The sequence below is a fragment of the Bipolaris victoriae genome (assembly GCF_000527765.1).
Source record: "Bipolaris victoriae FI3 unplaced genomic scaffold scaffold_148, whole genome shotgun sequence".
NCBI classification, from domain to species: Eukaryota; Fungi; Ascomycota; class Dothideomycetes; order Pleosporales; family Pleosporaceae; genus Bipolaris; species Bipolaris victoriae.
Window position 1 is genome coordinate 1 of NW_014575244.1, and position 19,992 is coordinate 19,992.

The 19,992-nt window shown below is 51.9% G+C and overlaps 6 protein-coding genes across 6 annotated transcripts; 4 read left to right on the forward strand and 2 right to left on the reverse strand.

The window, feature by feature from the left end:
* Positions 1-1,611: 1,611 nt before the first annotated feature.
* COCVIDRAFT_42435 (hypothetical protein) lies at positions 1,612-2,415 on the forward strand (the record flags this gene model as incomplete). The annotated part of the gene is made up of 2 exons (XM_014695731.1): positions 1,612-1,798; positions 1,856-2,415. The coding sequence occupies 2 exons, from the start codon at positions 1,612-1,614 to the stop codon at positions 2,413-2,415; spliced, it is 747 nt and encodes a 248-aa protein (XP_014551217.1).
* A 280-nt stretch (positions 2,416-2,695) lies between these two features.
* On the reverse strand, positions 2,696-4,424 carry COCVIDRAFT_31189 (glycosyltransferase family 4 protein; the record flags this gene model as incomplete). Its single annotated transcript, XM_014695732.1, has 5 exons — positions 2,696-3,758; positions 3,805-4,193; positions 4,243-4,277; positions 4,326-4,357; positions 4,408-4,424. 5 exons carry the CDS (start codon positions 4,422-4,424, stop codon positions 2,696-2,698), a joined length of 1,536 nt encoding a protein of 511 aa, XP_014551218.1.
* A 302-nt stretch (positions 4,425-4,726) lies between these two features.
* COCVIDRAFT_20478 (hypothetical protein) lies at positions 4,727-6,847 on the forward strand (the record flags this gene model as incomplete). The annotated part of the gene is made up of 2 exons (XM_014695727.1): positions 4,727-6,148; positions 6,329-6,847. The coding sequence occupies 2 exons, from the start codon at positions 4,727-4,729 to the stop codon at positions 6,845-6,847; spliced, it is 1,941 nt and encodes a 646-aa protein (XP_014551213.1).
* Positions 6,848-8,778: 1,931 nt separating this feature from the next.
* On the forward strand, positions 8,779-10,062 carry COCVIDRAFT_113511 (hypothetical protein; the record flags this gene model as incomplete). Its single annotated transcript, XM_014695733.1, has 3 exons — positions 8,779-9,071; positions 9,131-9,279; positions 9,347-10,062. Coding segments are annotated over 3 exons (1,158 nt in total), but the record flags the coding sequence as incomplete, so codon positions are not given.
* A 4,005-nt stretch (positions 10,063-14,067) lies between these two features.
* Positions 14,068-14,817, reverse strand: COCVIDRAFT_31192 (hypothetical protein; the record flags this gene model as incomplete). The annotated part of the gene is made up of 1 exon (XM_014695734.1): positions 14,068-14,817. The coding sequence occupies one exon, from the start codon at positions 14,815-14,817 to the stop codon at positions 14,068-14,070; it is 750 nt and encodes a 249-aa protein (XP_014551220.1).
* Positions 14,818-16,810: 1,993 nt separating this feature from the next.
* COCVIDRAFT_113468 (hypothetical protein) lies at positions 16,811-18,527 on the forward strand (the record flags this gene model as incomplete). Its single annotated transcript, XM_014695735.1, has 5 exons — positions 16,811-17,240; positions 17,290-17,639; positions 17,705-18,151; positions 18,204-18,282; positions 18,340-18,527. The coding sequence occupies 5 exons, from the start codon at positions 16,811-16,813 to the stop codon at positions 18,525-18,527; spliced, it is 1,494 nt and encodes a 497-aa protein (XP_014551221.1).
* Between the last annotated feature and the right edge of the window lie 1,465 nt (positions 18,528-19,992).

Genomic DNA, 19,992 nt, shown 5'->3' on the forward strand with positions numbered 1-19,992 from the left:
TACGAGAAGCTATATTAAGGGACACAAAACTTGTTTCTATGTCGCTATTTATTATCATTTCCTTCCTTGTTCTAGCGATTTTTTTTTGGGGGGGGATCTGGGGACCTTCTGGAAGGGGTTTGGTGCGTGGGTACATGGGTAAGTATACTTGATGGCGTATTTGGAGGGCGGGTAGGTGGGAAATGGAGAATGGTGCTATGTATGGTTGTAGTACGGGCGGCTCTGCGGGTGTGGGTGGATTGCGGTGCTTCCCCCTCCCCCCGTTGGAGAGAGGGTTTGCGCCATGGAGTGGGATATTTTGGGTATGTGTGTAATTTCCACCGGCGGTGTTGATGCTGGGGCATTATGTGCGCTGGTATAGTTTGTTTTGTGGGTAAACGATACCTTTGTTTTCTTCTTTGCGAGATGAAGCATGTGTGTGTATTGTTGGATCAAGTTGCGTGTGTAGGGCGTAACATGCAGCTGTATGTGTGCACGCAAGCCTTTTTTTGGGGAGGTATCTTGGAGAAACAGCGCCATGGCTTTGTGGTCAGCAATCGCATCAGCGTAAAGGGCGTATGTTCACGTGTAGCTAGATGACTTACTTCAAATGAAATCATCATCGCCATCATCATGACCAGCACCAGTTTCACGCTCCGCTCCTAGGATATTCACTGCTCAACCCGCCCCTCCCTCCCCCGTCAGGCGTTCGCGCCAGCTCCCCCATGTAGCCTAGAACTAAGCACGTCAATCTGTTTTTTCTCTTCCTCCTCGCTTCTGGGCGCCTCGGTAGTCGAGCGAACCAAGAAAAGAAAGACAAAAAACGCACGGCCCCTCTCCCGCTTATGCATGGCTGTTGTAGAGCGCTGTCGTCCAATCGCACCCATGCCAGCTATATTTGGGGTCTTTTTTTTTCGCGGCTGGCAAGGGTCCAAAAAGTGGGTACCACGGCGGTAACAGAGCGGTCGTGACATGGGGGGAAGTGTAAACGACTGGGTTTGGGGCAATTCAGAAGCCCATGTCCGTTTGTGGGCCTGGTACTATGTCGACTACGCGCTGGAAAGCAAGCTGTCGTGTCGCGTGCGTTGGTCTAGAGTTCTTATGAGCCGAGTTTTGTGTATATAGGAACTGTTGGAGAACGGCTTTGTTTTGTTTCTTACTCACTCACACACACTCACACACGCCTACTTCCCCTCTCTCTCACACCCTCTCCCGCTCCACGAATAACGGTCTTCCATTGTACTGGGATTGTTTCTTGCCTTGAATTTCTTTTCTGGGAATCTTGCATCCGTTTCACTCATCTTGTGATTTTTTTTTATCTAATTCACTTTCTCGATTTAAACTACGGATAGATTCCGTTCCGAGAATATTTTTTTCTATTTACGAAAGAGGGAAGCGGAGCATCAGCGTCAGCAACAAAGCCAACTCACGCTCACACATCCTCACTAAAAGATCTATTCTGGGAAAAGATCGGTGTAGTCAGGGTCTATTTTTTTCGTCTTCACTTTCACCTTCCTGCACTTGGAGATACATATACAGTGCCTTATCAACAACCTTGGATCGACGGTTACACACAAACACCACAACAAACACCTACATCCACCTAAGCCCTCTACCATCTCCAATCCGAAAATGATCTTCTCAACCTCCCTCAGCCTCGTCTTGGCTCTTGCGCCTACCGCTCTCTTCGCCGCTCCAACACAGAATGCCGATTCCATCGCGGCACTCATCCCAAGACAGCACCTGCCCGTCGGTATCTACGAGCAGCTGAAGAAGACCGACGCCCTCTGTGACCTATCCAACGTCAAGCTTCCTAATGGTACGTCCTTCTTCCACTTACCTCCAACCCACACACACATACTAACAATTCAACCAGCCCCCACTCCCCTGGCCGCCCCAGCCCAAGGCACCTCCCTCCGCCACATCGCCATCGGCCGCGGCACCCAAAACTACACCTGCGCCTCATCCACCGCCTCGGACGTCCCCAAAGCCGTCGGCGCCGTCGCCTCCCTCTTCAACGTAACCTGCGACGCCGCCCGCCTCAACACCGACACCCTCGCCAAAGTCACCAACCTGGCCCTCAACTATGCCATCCCCGTCTCCCCAGAAGCCGAGAAGCGGCTTTCGGGCCACCATGAGTTCACCGCCGCCGGTGTCCCGCTGTTCATGCTCCAGACCCAAGATGCCGACTACGGCCGTGTCGAGTGCTCGGTTGATGCAAAGAGCCCTGCCCCTACGACTGCCAGCTTGGGTACCAACCGTCTCGGTAGCGTCCCGTGGTTGAAGCTTAATGCTACTGTTGGTACTGACAAGCACTGGGCTTACAATGAGGTCTACCGGATACACACTGCGGGTGGTGTTGCGCCCAAGACGTGCGAGGGTATCGAGGGTAGCTTCACCGTCGAGTACAGTGCGCAGTACTGGTTCTATGCCTAAGCTCCACGAGAGTAGTCATGTGTGAATGGGTTTTCTGCGTCTTCTTCTCCTTCTTCCTTGTTCTTGTACAAAGCATTTTACCGGCGTTTTCTTATGGGAGGAGTTACCGGTTCAGCGTTCCGGTATGATATACCGCCTACGGGCTTTGAGTAGATAGCATTTTACCTTCTTGACGATTCTCTGTCATGCTCATAGGGTGGGCGACAGTAGTCGTAATATTGAACAATAAAAAAGTCATATTTTTCAAAAAAAATACTTCCATGTTCTCCTGTTCTTTTTCTCATCTATCTTCTAGTACATCTCTTTTCGGCTTGCGATATCTCGAGCTCCTCTTTCTGAGCACTCCCGTGTCATCATCTATATTACGCACATATCTCTTGTGCGCCTCTGGTTTTGGCTGGATGGCTTTTTTCGGCCAGTCCTTGCAAATGTCGATTCTTGACCTGGGCGCAAACATTTCCAACACCAGGAAGATGAGGTAGTCGACAATGACGCAAATGCAGAAGAGCTTACCCGCCCAGATTCCGCAGCCATAATATCGCTTAAGTCGTTCAATGAGGGCAAAGCTTTGCACACCGGCTCGGCCTCGAGTAGCGCTCCATGCACCGGCTGCCCCTGCACCCTGGTAAAACTCGCCATGGCTAATCACACCACTGATACCATCGTATACTCGTTCTGTCCTTTGCGCAATGTCGGTCCACGAGTACATTTGTTTGACCTGGTTGTGAAACAGCTCTGTCCTGACTTTTCCTGCTCGCAGTTTGGCAATCGCGCGTCCGGTCGCTTCAACAAGTTCGTCCTCTTCGGGCGCCGCAAATTCCACCATGTGGGTGGGTAGGACTTCAGGAATACCACCCACTCTTGTGGCCACAACATACAGGCCGCATGATGCAGCTTCTACAATGACCGTACCGAATGCCTCGGTCAACGATGGGCAGAGGTAGATGTGCCCACGCACCATGACATCACGCACTTCTTCGTGGCGGACCGGGCCGATCATAATAACCTTATCCTGCAGCACGTTCCGTTCAATCATTTGTTCCAGATCGATAGCCTTGGGACCATTCCCGGCAATTATGAAGCGAACGTTTGGGTTTGCCGCAATGATGTGAGGGATAGCTGCTACCAACAAATCGGTGCCCTTGTTATAGTATAGTCGCTGTATTACAATCACTGTGATGATCTCGTCCGGGTCCATGGGTTGTCGAGGGCCCGGCGCCTTGGGCTGCACTGCGTCTTGCGAGTTTTGCGAAAGAGGACGAAAGTTTTCGGCGACTACTGCATTGGGAATAACAGAGACCATGAGGGGATCGAGAGATGCTCTAAGCACGGTGTTCTCCTTGCTGTCGTTGGTCAGCAGATGAAGGTGAGGCAGGGGAAAAGACGCACCAAGTATGACTGACGCAGATGACATGATCAACGTCGCTCAGGGTGAACTTGAGCAACTTGTTGGTTAGAATGCTCGCAGCATCAGCGAAACCAAATAGACTGTGGTCGGTGAAAACTGTCCTCAGGCCCATTGTGCGCGCATGCAGGATGGCTTCATGGCAAAGGCTACTCAGACTGGCGTGTCCATGGACAATCTCGATGCGCTCGCGGATGACAATGTTGCGAAAGATGGGGAAAAAAGAGAAGACGGTGGGAAAGGTGGTCTCGCGATAGATGACCCAGAAGGGAACGTAGTAGACTTTGAGTCCATTGGTCAAATATCGCACGCCCTTTCGGCCGGCGTAGGCATGGGTGATGACAATGACTTTGTGTCCACGGTCGATGAGTTTCTGGGCTGATGAGGACAAGTCACGGGCTAGCGGCTTCGAGGGTGCTCACGCTTGATAACTGGTACATATGACTCTCTACTCCTCCTGTAGGATATGAGAAGAAAGTTCATTGCCTGTTGGTATGGTTCATACCGGGCTGGGGGTAGAAGTTGTCGCTGACCATACTGCAGCGTGTTAGTTTGGGTGCATGGCACGAGGGGCATTGAGTACGAACGCGATGTTGTACGGCATGATGGCGGTGCGGGAGGATAGTTTCCTCGACTCTGCTCAAGAAGAGGACACATGACAGCTCATCGAAGCATTGGTGGGTGAGGGCGACGAGCGGTGCCTTTGTCGCATGTGCATGCGTGGATGTACAATCCGAGGCGCGTCACTGGTCGGCGTTTGGCTCTCCAAGCTCCGACCAAATTTCTAGGGCCCGGAATTCCTAGTGCACGACTTCTTTTACTGCAACAGTTGTAAAGCGCCACGAATCTTTTCATACTACTGCTTGAGTAGTTTCTACACAGGGATCGCATTGGATATCACACGCGATGGCTGGCCCTCTATTCAAGCGGTTTGCGCCGCCTGCGCCTGCGCCCAAAAAACAGTCCTCACCCACCCCAGTACACAGCGAAACCTCGAATCCTGCGCATACCACAAATGAGCCCGTCGTCGCGTTTGTGACCACACCTGTAGAAGGCGATGTAGTCCCAAGATCTATCAAGAAACCAAAGAGGAGAAAGCGCGAAACTGAAGAAGCAAACGACGAGAGTGACGAGGTCGCAAAGAAGCACAAGAGCATACTTTCCAAATTCGAAAAATCCTCCAAACTAGCCGAGGCGAAGAGCCAACAGCATGAAGACGAGGTAACTGACAAGGAGGAAGAGGAGGAAGAGCTTCACGATCTAGAGCCCATGCCACAGCCAGCACCCGTTCCCGAGCCAGCATACGAACCGACCTTTTCTACCCTTCCCACATGGCTCGCTCAGCCCACAACCATCGAGGCATCTAAGACGGTGCCATTTTCCGAGCTTGGTGTCGGCGCTACATACGTGAAGAAACTGGAGAAACAAGGGTTCAAGGACGCTTTGGCTGTGCAAACGGCACTACTACCTATGCTACACCCTGGCTTTGACCAGCACCTTGGCGACATATGTGTCTCTGCGAAGACGGGATCTGGAAAGACGCTAGCATATCTGCTGCCAATTATCGAGGCGCTCAAGGATCGTGCTGTCCCCATACTTTCGGCAATTATAGTTGTACCAAGCCGACAACTTGTCAACCAGGCTCTTCAAGTCGCCGAAGAACTATGTACTGGCACAAAGATCAAACTTGGAACAGCATTGGGCAATGTCGCATTCGCCACAGAAAAAAAGCAGCTTGTCAAGATGAGGGCGCAATACGACCCAAAACGAGCACAAGAGCTCAACGAGAAAGCGTCACAGCAGCACCAAATGGGCCTGATGGAAAGAGGAGGACTATACGAGGACCTGAAGAATATGCCTCTCGGACACGTCCCAAAGTATGATTCGGGCGTGGACATTCTCATATGTACGCCAGGCCGACTTGTAGAGCACATTGAGCATACAACGGGCTTTCTGCTCAACAATCTTCGATGGCTCGTCATTGATGAAGCAGACCAGCTACTTAACCAAAACTTCCAGGGCTGGGCGAGCGTGCTGATGGATGCGATTCACGGTGAAACTCCGTACGAGTTTACGAATGCTCGAGAACGAATGGCCAAGCAACTACGGGATGCAAACTCTGCCTGGTCGGTGGCGTTGCCCCAAAGACAAGTTACTAAAATTGTGCTTTCGGCAACAATGGAAAAGGACGTCAGCAAACTCGGCACATTGAAGCTGAAGCGACCGAAGCTGGTTGTTGTGCAGGATGCGAGCATGGAGCTGCAGCCAATGGAGACTGAAGACAATGTTTTCGAGCTACCATCGAGGCTGGAAGAGTTTGCCGTGCACGTTGGCGATGGCGCGAACAAGCCGTTGCACCTGTTGCACGTGCTGCTCAACTTTGTTTTCACAGAAAAGTATGAAGAGGCCGAGTCGTCATCGGATTCAGACTCGTCGGATTCTTCGTCCGACTCCTCGTCAGATGATGATTCTGACGCAGGTCAAGTCAGCAAAGCATCAATGTCGCAGCAAACAGGCCGCGTTCTCATCTTCACTAAAAGTACAGAGAGCGCATCCCGCCTGTCGCATTTGTTGAGTGCACTTATGCCTGGATTCAAGAACCATCTCAAGACCATGACTAGGGCATTGACAGCAGATGCGTCGCGCAAATTGCTCAAGTCGTTCAGTTCTGGGGCTATCAAGATTTTGATTGCGTCGGATGCTGCGTCTCGAGGGTTGGATATTCCTGACATTACACACGTGATCAACTACGACCTGCCGACAAGCATCACCAGCTATGTGCACCGCGTGGGCAGGACGGCGCGAGCTGGAAAGGCAGGACAGGCGTGGACGTTGTTTAGCAAGACGGAGGCGGCGTGGTTCTTGAAGCAGATAGCCAAGGGCGACAGCATCAAACGCGGAAACAACAAGGTTAGGCGTATGGAATGGAAGGAGAGTGCAGTGACGGCTGATGGGAAGAAGCAGACGTACCGGGCAGCACTCAAGCAGCTAGAGAGTGCTGTTAGCGGGCAGACAGGAAGCGGATAGTTGAGGTGTAGTGCATGTGAGTTACTGTTAGTTGATTAGAGAAAAGGCGTGAAGAGGACGGTTGCTGTGAATGATACCCGATTGGCATTCAAGTCCGAAGCAGGCGAGTGCCATGAAATGAGGCGTGAATACCAAGCTTCCTATAGCAGCTTGGCCTAGGTAATTAGGAGGAGGATAGGGAAGAGTGTGGTAGTTAGCGGGCAAAAATCTGCGGGAGATAATCGGCCCTTGGGAGTTTAATTCTCCGGGGCGTATGCCAAAGCGGCAGGTGGTGTGGTGTAGGACTTTTTTTTTGACAGCTGAAGACATGTCTACACAGTACATGGACAGAGTCCAGGACGTGTTATCGGTGGGTTGCGGCAAAACGTCATGCAAGCCTGGCTGTTCGGCAGCGCCGAGGCTGCAAGAGAGTGATAAGCGTTGTCCAAGAGGAGCATCACAAGGCTTGGTACCCTCCATAGGCGTGGTGCACGTGTGCAGGGGCATATGACGCTTCATCTGTCGGCCTGTCGCCCAAACAGGAAGGTTAAAGGCCGCACCCGCCAGAAACACTGGCTAACTGGCCAACAACGAAATTCGCATCATGCCCGGGCCCTCGTTGAGACATTGCAGGCCTGTCCAACATACACGAATATCCTCTAGTCTGCGCGTCAACTGTCTCGACGCCCTTGTCTATAGCCAGACTACTTCGCCACCTACCCAATCCAGCCACTGCCGAAAGTCTCTGATTTCATGCCTTGGGTATCCACCACGGATGGTTTTCATTTGGCATCACGAGTTGCCGATCGCTATCTTCGATGGCGGCCGGAAGTACACCTAGTTCCATGGAACCAACCTCGCAGACACCGTTGTCATGCCGCATCGTAGTAGTATGTGGGTAGCACGACAGTCGTCTATGGGTCTGTGGACGGCATGTGATCATGCAGCATCGCCCACTCCATGTACATCGCACAATTGCCATATAGCACCTTTGCAACTGTTAAGATAACAGTACTCTGCCCATCCCCCGGGTTTCGCCTTGTTTCGTTTCACAGCTGTGGCTGCCTTGGCTTGAGCTTAACGCTGCTAAGAGTGAAATGGCAAGGCTTGGCAGTATCTTGATGCTTTGACTGGTGCATCCTACTCGCTCCTCCTGGCACTTAATCCCCAACGCCACTCTTAGTATCGCGGCATCCACCTACGCTACCAACAGTTCAGTCGATCCAGCCTTCCTATTGTGTACAAGCCCTACATCAAGGAAATCACAGTCTATGCGTCCGAGGCGGTTAGCGCACACCGTTGTAGACCACTAATCCGGCTTTTGACCAATACTACACCATACACCCACTCGGCCCTATAGTTACACAAGATAGGCCTTATTTCGCCACCTTCCTCTTTGTCTGTTGATTGCAGAGAAGCATCATGTCCATCTATGCGCCCACTCGCCCACTCGGATCCCACTAGTATGATCCACGCCAGGTCTGATTGAGCAGGTAACCGCTTGAAACACGAGCCCAATAAACAAAAGGCATTCGCGGCTCGTCCCAATCGGGTTGTTTGCCATGAATGGCTGCAGTAGTGAATTCTGTGACCAACTGATACTCCACTAAACACCCTGAGATGTCACAGCCCACGCTAACATAGCGCCCTCTACAAACGATGTATCGACAGGGTACGGAGCACATCATCGTCAAGGAAAGTGGATCCCACATCACCATGCTCATGGCAATGCTTGGTATAAAGCCAAGTCCAACCTCTATGTCTTGTATCCATCACAGCTCCACTGCCATTCTTTCGCTTGCCTTCAAGAGTCTCCACGATCCATTGCCACTATGCCATCCATTGTCAACCTCACAGCCGCGCTCGCCCTTGCCGGCAGCGTTGCCGCAAACCCCATCCAGCTCGGTACGTCGAAACAAGGGAACCACCCTTGAATCTTGACTGACCTTGGAATTGATATAGACAAACGCGGCACCTTTTCTATCAACCAGGTCCCCCACTCTACCCACCTGAAGAACGGTCCCGCAGACAAGGTCAAGGCTCTGCGCAAGTACGGCAAGCCTGTTCCTGAGAGCCTTCTCAAGGCAGCTGAGAACCGTGCAAACACGGTCGTGGTTGAGGCTACCTCAAGCAGCGGCTCCGTCACTGCCTCCCCTAACGACCAGTACGATGCATCGTACTTGAGCCCAGTCACCATTGGCACAAAGACCTTCCACTTGGACTTTGACACTGGAAGCTCCGATCTGTAAGTTTTGCATATTGCTTCAGCAATCTCATCATGAGCTTAGACTAACACCTCTGAAGCTGGGTATACTCTTCGCTCCAGCCCCAATCGCAGCTCAGCGGTCGTACCTACTACACCGTGGACCCATCCAAGGTCAAGAGTGGCTACACCTGGAAGATCTCCTATGGAGACGGATCTGGTGCCTCTGGCAAAGTGTACGCCGACAAGGGTAAGTGATCAATATCATCATCAAAAGACTCTTGTGCTCATCAGGACTCACGCTAACTTTATTTCAGTCACTGTTGGTCCCATCACTGCAACTTCCCAAGCTGTTGAGGCTGCCCAATCAGTTTCGGCCTCCTTCTCCAGCGATGCCAACACTGATGGTCTTTTGGGCCTCGCCATGAGCTCCATCAACACTGTCAAGCCTGTCCAACAGACCACTTTCTTCGACACTGTCAAGTCTCAGCTCGCCAAGCCGCTGTTCTCTGTCAACCTCAAGTACCACGCTGCTGGCTCCTACGACTTTGGTTTCATCGACTCCAGCAAGTACACCGGTGCCATCACCTATGTCAACGTCGACAACAGCCAAGGCTTCTGGGGCTTTTCCGCCACTGGCTATGCCGTTGGCACAAAGACCACTTCGGCAAGCATTGATGCTATTGCCGACACCGGCACCAGCCTTGTCTACGTCGATGACTCCATCCTTAGCGCCTACTATGGACAGGTCCGTGGCGCACAGGTCGACTCCCAGCAGGGAGGTTACGTCTTCCCCTGCTCCAGCACCCTGCCCGACTTCTCCATCGTTGTCGGTGGCGTCAAGCAGACCATTCCTGGAAAGTACATCAACTTTGCTCCCAACGGCGACGGCACTTGCTTCGGTGGTCTCCAGTCGGGATCTGACCTTGGTCTCAACATCTTCGGTGATGTCTTCCTCAAGAGCAAGTACGTCATCCACGAGATGGGCAGCAACGGCCCCAGGCTGGGTTTCGCCCAGCAGTCTGGTAACTAAGCTGCTGGCAACTGTGTCGAGGATATCCTTGATGAGGCTTGCAATGGCAATTATGTGGAGATGAGCGAGCGAGAGATGGCAATGGCATAGAGCATTGGATGGGCTCTAAGGCATGTTTATGAAATACTTTCTGGAGCAGTAGCTTTTTGTAAATATTTTCAATCAAGTATTGAAACTTCTATCACTTCTTGCAGATGCGTTGTTTCAAACTATGTATGGACTTTGTTCCTAAGATGAAGTGTTTATGGTGAGTGTCAAAGGATCATGACAGTTGATACAGGCTGACCTTACTCAGGAAAACTTGTAGGACTCGAGGGCCATGAGACAAGGCCGTCTTAAACCCCCCTTATCGCGCATTCTATCCAAATCACAAGTGTCATCCCTCCTACCCGACAAAAACCGAGTCAAGCCGTACGCACGTCGACTTCCTAACACACCACCAGCCATCATCATCATCCCCGACAGTCCAACTAAGCATCCCACACAACCCCAGACAAGCCACCCCATATCTTCAAAAGAAAAAGAAAATCAAACCTATCCACCCCTTATCCCTTAGCCCCAGGCCTCCTGCACCCCATGCCTCCACACTCCACACTCATCCCACCCCCTCAAACCCAGCTCCTCTGCATGCCACCACTCCCCTAAAGCCGACTTCAACCCTCCCCCAAACAAGCAACAAAAAAAGCAAATAACGAAAAAAAGGAACAACGCCACTGGCCTCCAGACCTGCACGCGGCCACACACACACAACCCCTTATCTCCGCCCCCCCTTTTCTAGGGAAAAAAAGCAAATCTACAGTGCATCATGCACGCAAACCCTCTCCTTTTCAGCCCCAAAAAAGATCGCCCCTCGCTTGCACCGCCGCCGACATTCCGCCCGAGACATGACATACTACGAAAATGCTCGAGAGATGGTCACTCACACGCATCTAGATTCCCCCCCCTTTTCTTCCGACATTTTCCTCCATCGCAGTAGTAGTATCCAAATAAGAGAGATGATATACTATACTTACCGACAGACAAATAATCGCGCCGCTGTTTTACTACCTCTTTAACGTACTAGTTAAGATGACGGATTAGTTAGTTAGTTAGGCCAGGGGGGACAAAACTCCCCGTCTCCCCCCCCCAATTCGACGTACATACCACATGCGTGTTAGGGCTGCATGGAGCGGGAGAGAGAAGCGCAAGAGGGAGGAAGGAGATGCGTGCATATACCTACAGGGACGAGCGAGAAATGTCAGGGATGCAAGGGGGGGGGGGGGCGGAATTGCGTAGTTTGAATGTTTTTTTTGACTATATGGGCGAGGTGATGGGGTGGACTAGAGGTATGTTTTGGTGGAGTACTAGGGGGATTTTTCGCGGGAGGTGAGGTGGGGGTGGGACGGATACGCTAGGGTTGGGGGTGTGCTTTTTGCGGTTGGCTCGGGCCGAGTTATACCTCTTTTTTTCCTACTTCCTTTGCGTTTAGGCTAGGGGGTATTGTAGTAGTGTGGGTGTAGGGGAGTGGTACTTTTTTTTTCCTATTTAGGGGTTAGCAAAGTAGAATGTGGGGTTGGATGTGCCGGACAGGAAGGGAGATGAGTCTGTGTGGCAGTGTCAAGTCCAACGTGCAGTGTCTTGTTTTCGACTGCGATTCATACATGCACCCAAGTCTGCAGAAGACGGACCAAGTGGGCTTTCATGACTCAATGACGTGAGTCGCATGTACTTGTCCAGTCTTGGCTTCTACTAGGATTGCCGTTTCCATGCAAACCTACAGTGTCGATACGTATTTCCTTCCTCTTATGGTGTTGTTGTTACTTGGCTTTAGAGTGGGTATTTTTGACTAACACACCACTCCAAAAGACCAGATGACTGAGAGACCAAAGAAACTGGGACAGAGGACGGGATAGTCTTGAACCTCCAATGTATCTATTCACTAATCCCCTTTAGTACTCGAAGGGCGGATGAAATCATCTCGCTATCCCCTGCAAGTAATTAGGGTACACAGGTGTGGATACCAAAAGAGGTGGTCTAGTTTCTTGGATGAGTATCCCACTTGAGAGAATTCGCTTTCACCTGGGTTGTCACACCTCCGTCGATCCGTAGGAATCAAATTCCCCAACTCTGCTGTAATGAGGAAGATGCGGCGGAATCCCGAAAGCGCAATTGCAGTAGAATGGCACCATCCTAATCTGAAACAAACTTGCCTAGTCACTACTTGTTAATTCACCCAATACCGTTCGGGATCTGCAGGTTTTCGAGCAATGCCTGATTATGCTCTCCAAGTCGGTCCGATAGACTTGCTTCTCCCAATGAGCATTCAATTGCAATCATGTGATGGGTCATTTTTCTCTCGTGGAGTGGAAATAACGGCACACATTTTTGGTGCATGCAGACGTTTTGCGTGCGTGTGAGGGACAATGCATTCTGCCTAACCGTCTTGTGTTCATCCTGCATGGGGCGTCCGGTTTAACCAAAAGTGGAAATCGCCTACCGGTACTTTCTAGCGCAAGGGTCTCGGCTCAATAGACTACGCCAGCATACGTTCGATCTTCACTGTGCAAGGTGACGCAAGGGTACTTGAACCCTTGTTTGGATAATCGGATGGTGTTTGCGTAAGGGAATCGGCCAGTTCTTAATGAAGCTGAGCCGAGGCCCTGGTTAGAGTCGTGCGATACATACGCGATGGACAAGGATACATGTTGGTTTCGTGTATACCAATCAAATTCATAGTCGTCGTAATGATCGGTAGTCGAGGGCACGGCAGTCGCCCCCCGATCACTCCATAGCATGACATTGGACGTCAAAGGTCTATTCGGATACTGTGGATGCTGCAATATCCGAGCATGCTTACGGTATCAAGAAGTTGACTGGATAATCAGTGTGACACAGCATTCCCAACGGCCGAACATATACATAAATAGCTAGAGTAGGCGGAAGCAATACGGCATGCCCGATGCTGGCAGCATGGAACGCAGTTCATAGCTAGAGTCTGGGCGAGGCCTGACCACTTGACAATATAGGAAGGAGCATAGAGTATAAGCACTGAACATGTGAGCAGTCGGGAAACAAATATCTTGTTGGATACCACTTTGGATATGATACAAAGAGCTTCTCTTTCACGTGTTGTTTGTGAATCTAATACGTAATGTATGTTGCGACGGGTGATCAGAAAGAAGACAGCATGCGTCGAATGTTTTTGGAATGCGATTAGGGTGCACATGTTGAATATTCAGAGAAAGCCAACGACAACGATTGGAGAGGTGTGGCTCAGAACCACAGTCGGTGGGTAATACTCAGGTCTATCCCGGCCTGGTGGTCATTGGTGAGGGTGCCGTAAAGGTTCAGGCCACAATCACTCGTATTGAAGCAGACGCAGTGTATTTCCGAAGTCAACAAATCCCAGTCTGACTCTTCATGCATTGGCCGTTGTTTGACCGGTTCGATAAGAACAAATACTAAATCGACGTGTGAGATACGGAAAATGATTCGAATGTGGACGAATTAGAGATATTGCCGTTCAGAAATAATGCTGCATGGTCAGCAGGGGTGCATGCATGTCAATTTTAGCCCGGAACTGCGACGATCGGCCCGCGGACAGACTGTTCGGGACTGGAGGTTGAGCTTGGATGTTGAGGTTGCGGGGCTATGGCTCACGACACCTTGCACCCACGTGATAGGGAATGCATGCATGCAGACGGGAGGGATCAAGCCCAAACCCAGTAGCCGACATGAGTGACTGTGTGGTCCTGTCGATCAAAGTCATGGTCTCAGTCAACGTAGAGCGTGGTATTAGTGCAGTAGTGTAGGTATTGATTTTCTGCAGACGCCACAATACCAGGTTTTAGCAAATCCTGCTGTGCACCCTGTCTAGACGTGCGTCGAGGTACCTGTCTCATGATTTGGTAACCTCAAGACTGCACAGCTGCAGCAACGACATAGAAAGTTTACCGGTCCTCTGCTCCCTGGGAGTGGTATGGACACGACAATGGGCGAGCGGCAACCTCCTCCACCGCTAGTCGCTCACTTTTTCTTTTTGTCCTTTATCTTCTTTTTGGACTCTGCCCCGCTACTTGCCCCGCTGCCGCCTGCCTCGCCTGTCATCTCAGCCATCATGTCCTGTAAAAAGTTCTCGCTGACACCGCCTCCTGTTAGGGCTGGAGAGTGCAAGGGGAGAATCTTGTTCATCTTCCAGCCCTTGGGTATCGCTGGTTCTGGCATCTCCTTGGGCATGGGTAGACCTGCAATTGGCAGTCGGAAGGGAGTGTTCTTCTGTGTTGGGTTCGCCTTGAGGGCTTGCGAGATGATGATGTAGAGGTGGTGCTTATTTTTAATCTGCTGGTGCATGTTCTTACCCTCGTGCTTTAGTAAAACACGCACTCTACCAGGGTTGCTCCAGTCCTTGGGGTGGGTCTTGTCGGGCTCAAAGACTGTCCGCAAACCAAGGTCTGCTGCCGCGTCTGCCATTTCCCGGGCAAGAGGGTTTTCCACAGCCAGCTCCTTGCCCACACGGCGACCCTCCGCCCTACTTCGTGATATATCAAAGTATATGGGGTACAGGCATTGGTAGTGTTTTGACTTTTCGCGGTCCGTCGTCGTCTTGATCGAGGGCGATTGGGGCTGCAGCATCTGCGAGGCCATGGCTGGCGGCATCATGGTTGTGTTGCCAGTGCTGGGCGCATTGCTCGCATTCATCAGATAGGGAACGTCGTCAATGTCCATCTCGGACGGCTCGCTGTCCGAGTCGCTGACCTCTTCAACGCGGGGATTCATCTTGTCGGGCCTTGTGGCAGTGCTTTTCTGGTGGACGCTGTGCATGGGTCAGAGGTCGTGTGGGTGCGTACATCTCGTACATCGTCTACGGCATGTTGCCGTCGGCCTCACTCACCTGACGTAAGCCCGTCGACTTCAATGGGCAACCAAAGGTGGTGAATGTCGGCCACGGCGGCGGTTGGACGAATGTGGGGAAGCTAGAGGGACGGGCTTGGCAGCGAACGAGGCACTGCCGGTCCGGGTCGGCTTCTCGTTCTTCTGTGCGCTACGGCCCGGGTGCTGGCCTGCTCCGTCTCCGTCTCGGGCCCTTGATTGATAACTCCAATCCTCTAGCACCTCTCGGCCAACACTGACGGGCCCAGTGAATTTTTTTCGCCCTTCACCGCATGTTGGCACTTGCAAAAGCCCAAGCCTTTGCTGCAGGGTCGTGGCCACGATTGATTACCTGCCAATATAGCAAGGCCTGACGACTGTGGCCCTCGCCGCCACCCCCAAGCCGCCTTCGCTTCACTTGCTAGCGGATGCTCTGCTGCAAGAGCCCCCTCCCAATCGCTGTCCCAAACTCGAACCCTGGCGTCTGCAGGCTTGCTTTTTTCCCGCCGCCTCATACTGTCATGTCGTGTTGGTGTCACGGATTTGCAGCCAGTCTCCGTACACCCGGCTCCTCGTGGACCTTCCAAGCTGAGTAGAGTCCGACTATTTCAGGTCGACTACGGACGTACGAGTATAGACGCATTGGCGTCACCTGGCATGCCTCCATCGAATCATTGACCGACGGTCAGCCTCCGTATCCAAGATGTCGTCGAATGCTTCACCTTAGTGTCTTCGTGTCATCTTGCGGTTATTCACCCCTACCAGAACTTCCAGTCTGGCCATCGCACACAGTCACGTCAACTCATCAGGCATTCGCGAGGCCACTAGCCATCCATGACACCGGTCAGCCCCTTGTGGAGGCGCCTGCAGCGGCATGCACCAGGCTTGTCTTGCCTTTGGCTACTTTGGAGTACCTCTGCTTCTGGTCTGCAATGACGAAGCACTCTTGTCAATTGGCAATGCTTGTGTGCCTTTTTTGGCAACCATTTCAGGCTGACTGTGTTGGAGTGTTCTCTTCTAGTCTCGTTACACAAGATAAACGGTTAATTCCGATCCGATCGCCCTGGCACTTACTAGACGCATGCGGATGTTGCAGCAGCAACCTTGCTCACCCTACTGCTACCACACAGGGGTCTCTAGGAATCCCCACATAACCATGTGGCAACAGCGCATTATCGTGTGCATTTGGGTCCAACTAACGCGAGGCTACTTTTGCTTGGTTCGGGTGCTGCATCCTCCCACATGCCTCTGTGGCTGCCCTGGCAGCAGGGCATAATCCATGGCCACAGGTTCCGCTATGTGTGCAGCCATTGTGCCTGTCCTCGGAGCGTCCGGCGCCTTGCCCTGACATGGCTGCAACTGTGCCGCCCTACTCTGGTCTTACACACAAAATTGTCCATGACACAGGGCTGACAGTCGTTTGATAACGTTGGAAACCACATGCTGTATGCAAGAGTGCCACAGCCAGAGGTGATTGGTCGGCCGGGTATACCTCTGGTAAGCAATTGACCGTTGAGTTTCCGCGAGAATGAATAAGCCCATGACTTTCCCAGCGCAACGCATGCGCAAGCTTCTTTCAACTTTTCAGCTAGTCATAAGCCAAAGCCATTTATCGGGGAAAAGTGCCCCGACTCTAGTCCTCCCGCGCGGCTCGGAATATCAAACTGGATTCGGGTTGCCGACTTTGCAAACTATGGTCCTAGTGACCTGGGCCCTGATTACGTGGTAGACTTTCTGCTTCCAAAAGAAGCTTTACCGGTCATGTCGCATTGTGGTTCCATGAATAGCCTCGGTGGTATAAAGTTCAAGGTAACCCGCTCCGGTTCTCAAGATTCGTTAGTTCCGCTTCTGATTCATTGTGTCAATCCACTCAACTCTTCGTCAGAAACATATCTATATCATGGCGCCAGCCCTGTTGCTCGATGAAAGTAGCAGTTCCTGCACAGTGTCTGTTAACAGCGCTTCACCATCAACGGACAATTGCACTCCAGTAATGGCGGCTTCGTGGAAACGTCAGAACCGCCGGAGTCCACTTCTCAAACGCAGTGTGAGGAGTGTCCCACTCTGGCTCACGAGTGCGAAAGGAAGCTGGCTATCAGTCACCGATGGCACCAAGACCTGGAAGTTGTTTGATGCTTCTGGTGGGGCTGGAGTGTCCAACATTGGCCATGGAGACAAGCGAGTTCATGAGGCAATCAAGAGACAAGAAGAAACGGGAGTCGCATACGCAGCTTCTATGAGCTTCGACACAGAGGCAGCGTGGGAGTTTGCAGACTATCTTGTCGAATCGACAGGCGATGAGATGGCTGAGGTGGCCTTTTACAGTTCAGGTAATGTGAGTTGGATGGACATTAGAACCAACAAGCTCACATGAGGCAGGCTCTGAGGCTACCGAAGCGGCTAAGAAACTGGCATATCAGTACCACTCCAAGTTGAAGCAAGAGGGCCAGTCTGGCCGACGGTGGTTTATTGCTCGTGATCGATCATATCACGGAGCGACGTTGGGTGCTCTTGAAGTCAGTGGGCACAAGGGGCGGAAAGACATGTACAAGCAGATTCTGCCCGACAACACGCAGTTTGTTTCTCCATGCAACCCATATCGAGACATGAGGGACGGGGAGACTGCAGATGAGTATGTGAAGCGGTTGGCAGAAGAGCTCGAGAGCAAGATTTGCGAGCTTGGTGCGGACACGGTGGCGGGCTTTTTTATGGAGCCAGTTGTGGGTGCGGTGAGTTGTGCACTGGGGGTTTGATACTTGGTATGGCGGCTCTGATGACTGACATTGTTACGCAGGCACTTGGCTGCGTTCCAGCATTGCCTGGCTACCTAACGGCCATGAAGAAGGTGTGTAAAAAGTACAATGTACTCTTCATACTGGACGAAATCATGTGTGGCATGGGACGTACGGGCTACATGCATGCTTGGCAAGAGGAGGGGGTGGTTCCAGATATTCAGCTGGTGGGCAAAGCGCTTGCGGGGGGCTATGCAGCAGTTTCGGCACTGCTTGTTAGTGCAGATATCGTCGACACCCTCGGAAGTAGCTGTTTTGCTCATGGGCACACGTTCCAGAACTTCCCAGCGGCATGTGCCGCCGGTCTGGCGGTGCAGAAGATTGTGCACCAGGACCATCTTGTGGAGAATGTCAAGGATAAAGGGGACAAGCTAATGAAGAAGTTGGTGGCGCGCCTTGGCGATCATGCTAACGTCGGAAACATACGTGGAGCAGGCCTTTTCCGAGGGGTAAGTTTGGCAAAATGTTCAAGTGCTGGCGAAGCTGAGCTGAGTGTTGCAGATTGAATTTGTACGCGACAAAAAGACCAAGGCGCCATTTGACCCGGAGGCAGCCATAGCGTGGAGAATTCACGAGCAAGGTAGGTTTTCCCTGAGTTGCTATTGGGGCATTGTAGAATGCTGATTTGTGTGTACAGGGCTGAGAGACGGATACAATGTCTACGTTTACCCAGGGTCCGGCACCGTTGATGGCGAGCGCGGAGACCACATCATTATTGCCCCACCCTTCAACATTACGGACAGTGATGTCGACACGATTGTTGAGAGCGTGGGCAAGCTGATTTTTGATTTTTTCGAAGACATTAACAGCCCGCCCAAGTTGTAGTCGACTGTTGCTATGGTCGAGCGGTATATATTTGGTTGGGTCACTACGAATGATGATGCACGAATTTCCTTCATGTCTGTTTCCCATGGCGGCTGCCATGGCTAGTATCTGGTCTGGAATGATGGACGGGCAGTTGCCAGAAAAATTTGCATGGGATCGGCTGTTTGAATATGGTGTCTCGAATGGGGGCTGTCTGACTATGGATTAAGAGCGTACTGTATCGTACCGTACTCCAGTACGTGGAGGAGGATAGATTGTTCTTTTTGCGAGTCAGGGCTCTGTCGGCACGCTCGTTTAATGACTTTTTTTTGTCTGAGTATGTCTTGTTATCAATTTGGACACGGGTAGATAGCCAAGAGATTGATCGGCTTTGGCATAGTGGGAAGCAATGCGAAGTGGAGTGCACGGCTTTTGAATGTAGACCTAGTAGACTGGGGCAATGCAAGCGATGTTCGGTCTTGATATCCACCAATGGGTGATGTGTCTGGCACGTGCCGAGAGGCAATTGCGCCGCCGCCATAAATGCAGAAAGTCACCCACGACTCAGCCTTGGCGGCTATACCAGCGCTAGGACGCAACAAGGAGGCGCACAAGAGGGAGCGTCAAGGCGGCTGACAGGCAGCGGATGGACAGGATGGAGGGCCATGGGCTATTGAGCCGGGAGCGCTTGGACGGGCTTTGGGGAGTGGGAGCAGAAGCGCAGGAGTGGTGGAGGGCGAAGGGCAGACGTTGGACGATGACGTTATTGGGTGCAGTAGCAGAGTGGAGTGCAGCAACCGTGAGGCGAGCAGTGGGTGGGCTGAGTAATGGCTGAGCCAAGCGATACCGACGGGGCATGCTGCAGCAGGTCTCACCTCAGCCTATACTCAGGCACATGTAGTGAGGGAGCAGTTCCGTTCCTGGATCAATGGGTGGATGTGTGTATGTATGTATGTAGCAGCGGATAGCAGAGCGAGAAGAAGAAGGAGGAAAATGTGTCATGGTCAGAAAAGGGTGTTTTAGCGTTAGTCGAGCTGCGGCAGGGACCGCGCTCGTATTCAGGCATAAGAGCGGAAGCGACAGCAGCCAAATCGGGGCACATGGTAAAGTGTATATATTGGAGCTACATAGTTATATAACTTACTACTATATATACGACGACGACACCGACGACGACGGGCGAACGCATTCGACAAGTCGCTCCCCCAGGGTCGTCGTGGGGGACATGATCGGGCCTAAAGAATTATGTGCAGACGCCTATTCTCAACAAAAGACGAACTTGGCTGCAAGGTAAGGCTGGTTGGACAAGCAGATGACATGCTGGATGGGCGCAGGACCGTTTGTTTCTCGTGACCATGTTGCGCGCATACCGCTTCACTCTGGCGGCGTCATAGGAGCAGACAAGCGGTGTCTTTTGGGCCGAATTGCTGCATCAAAGTAGGAAGCCAGGAATTAGCAGGTAGGGCATTAGATAGCCAAGGTACTC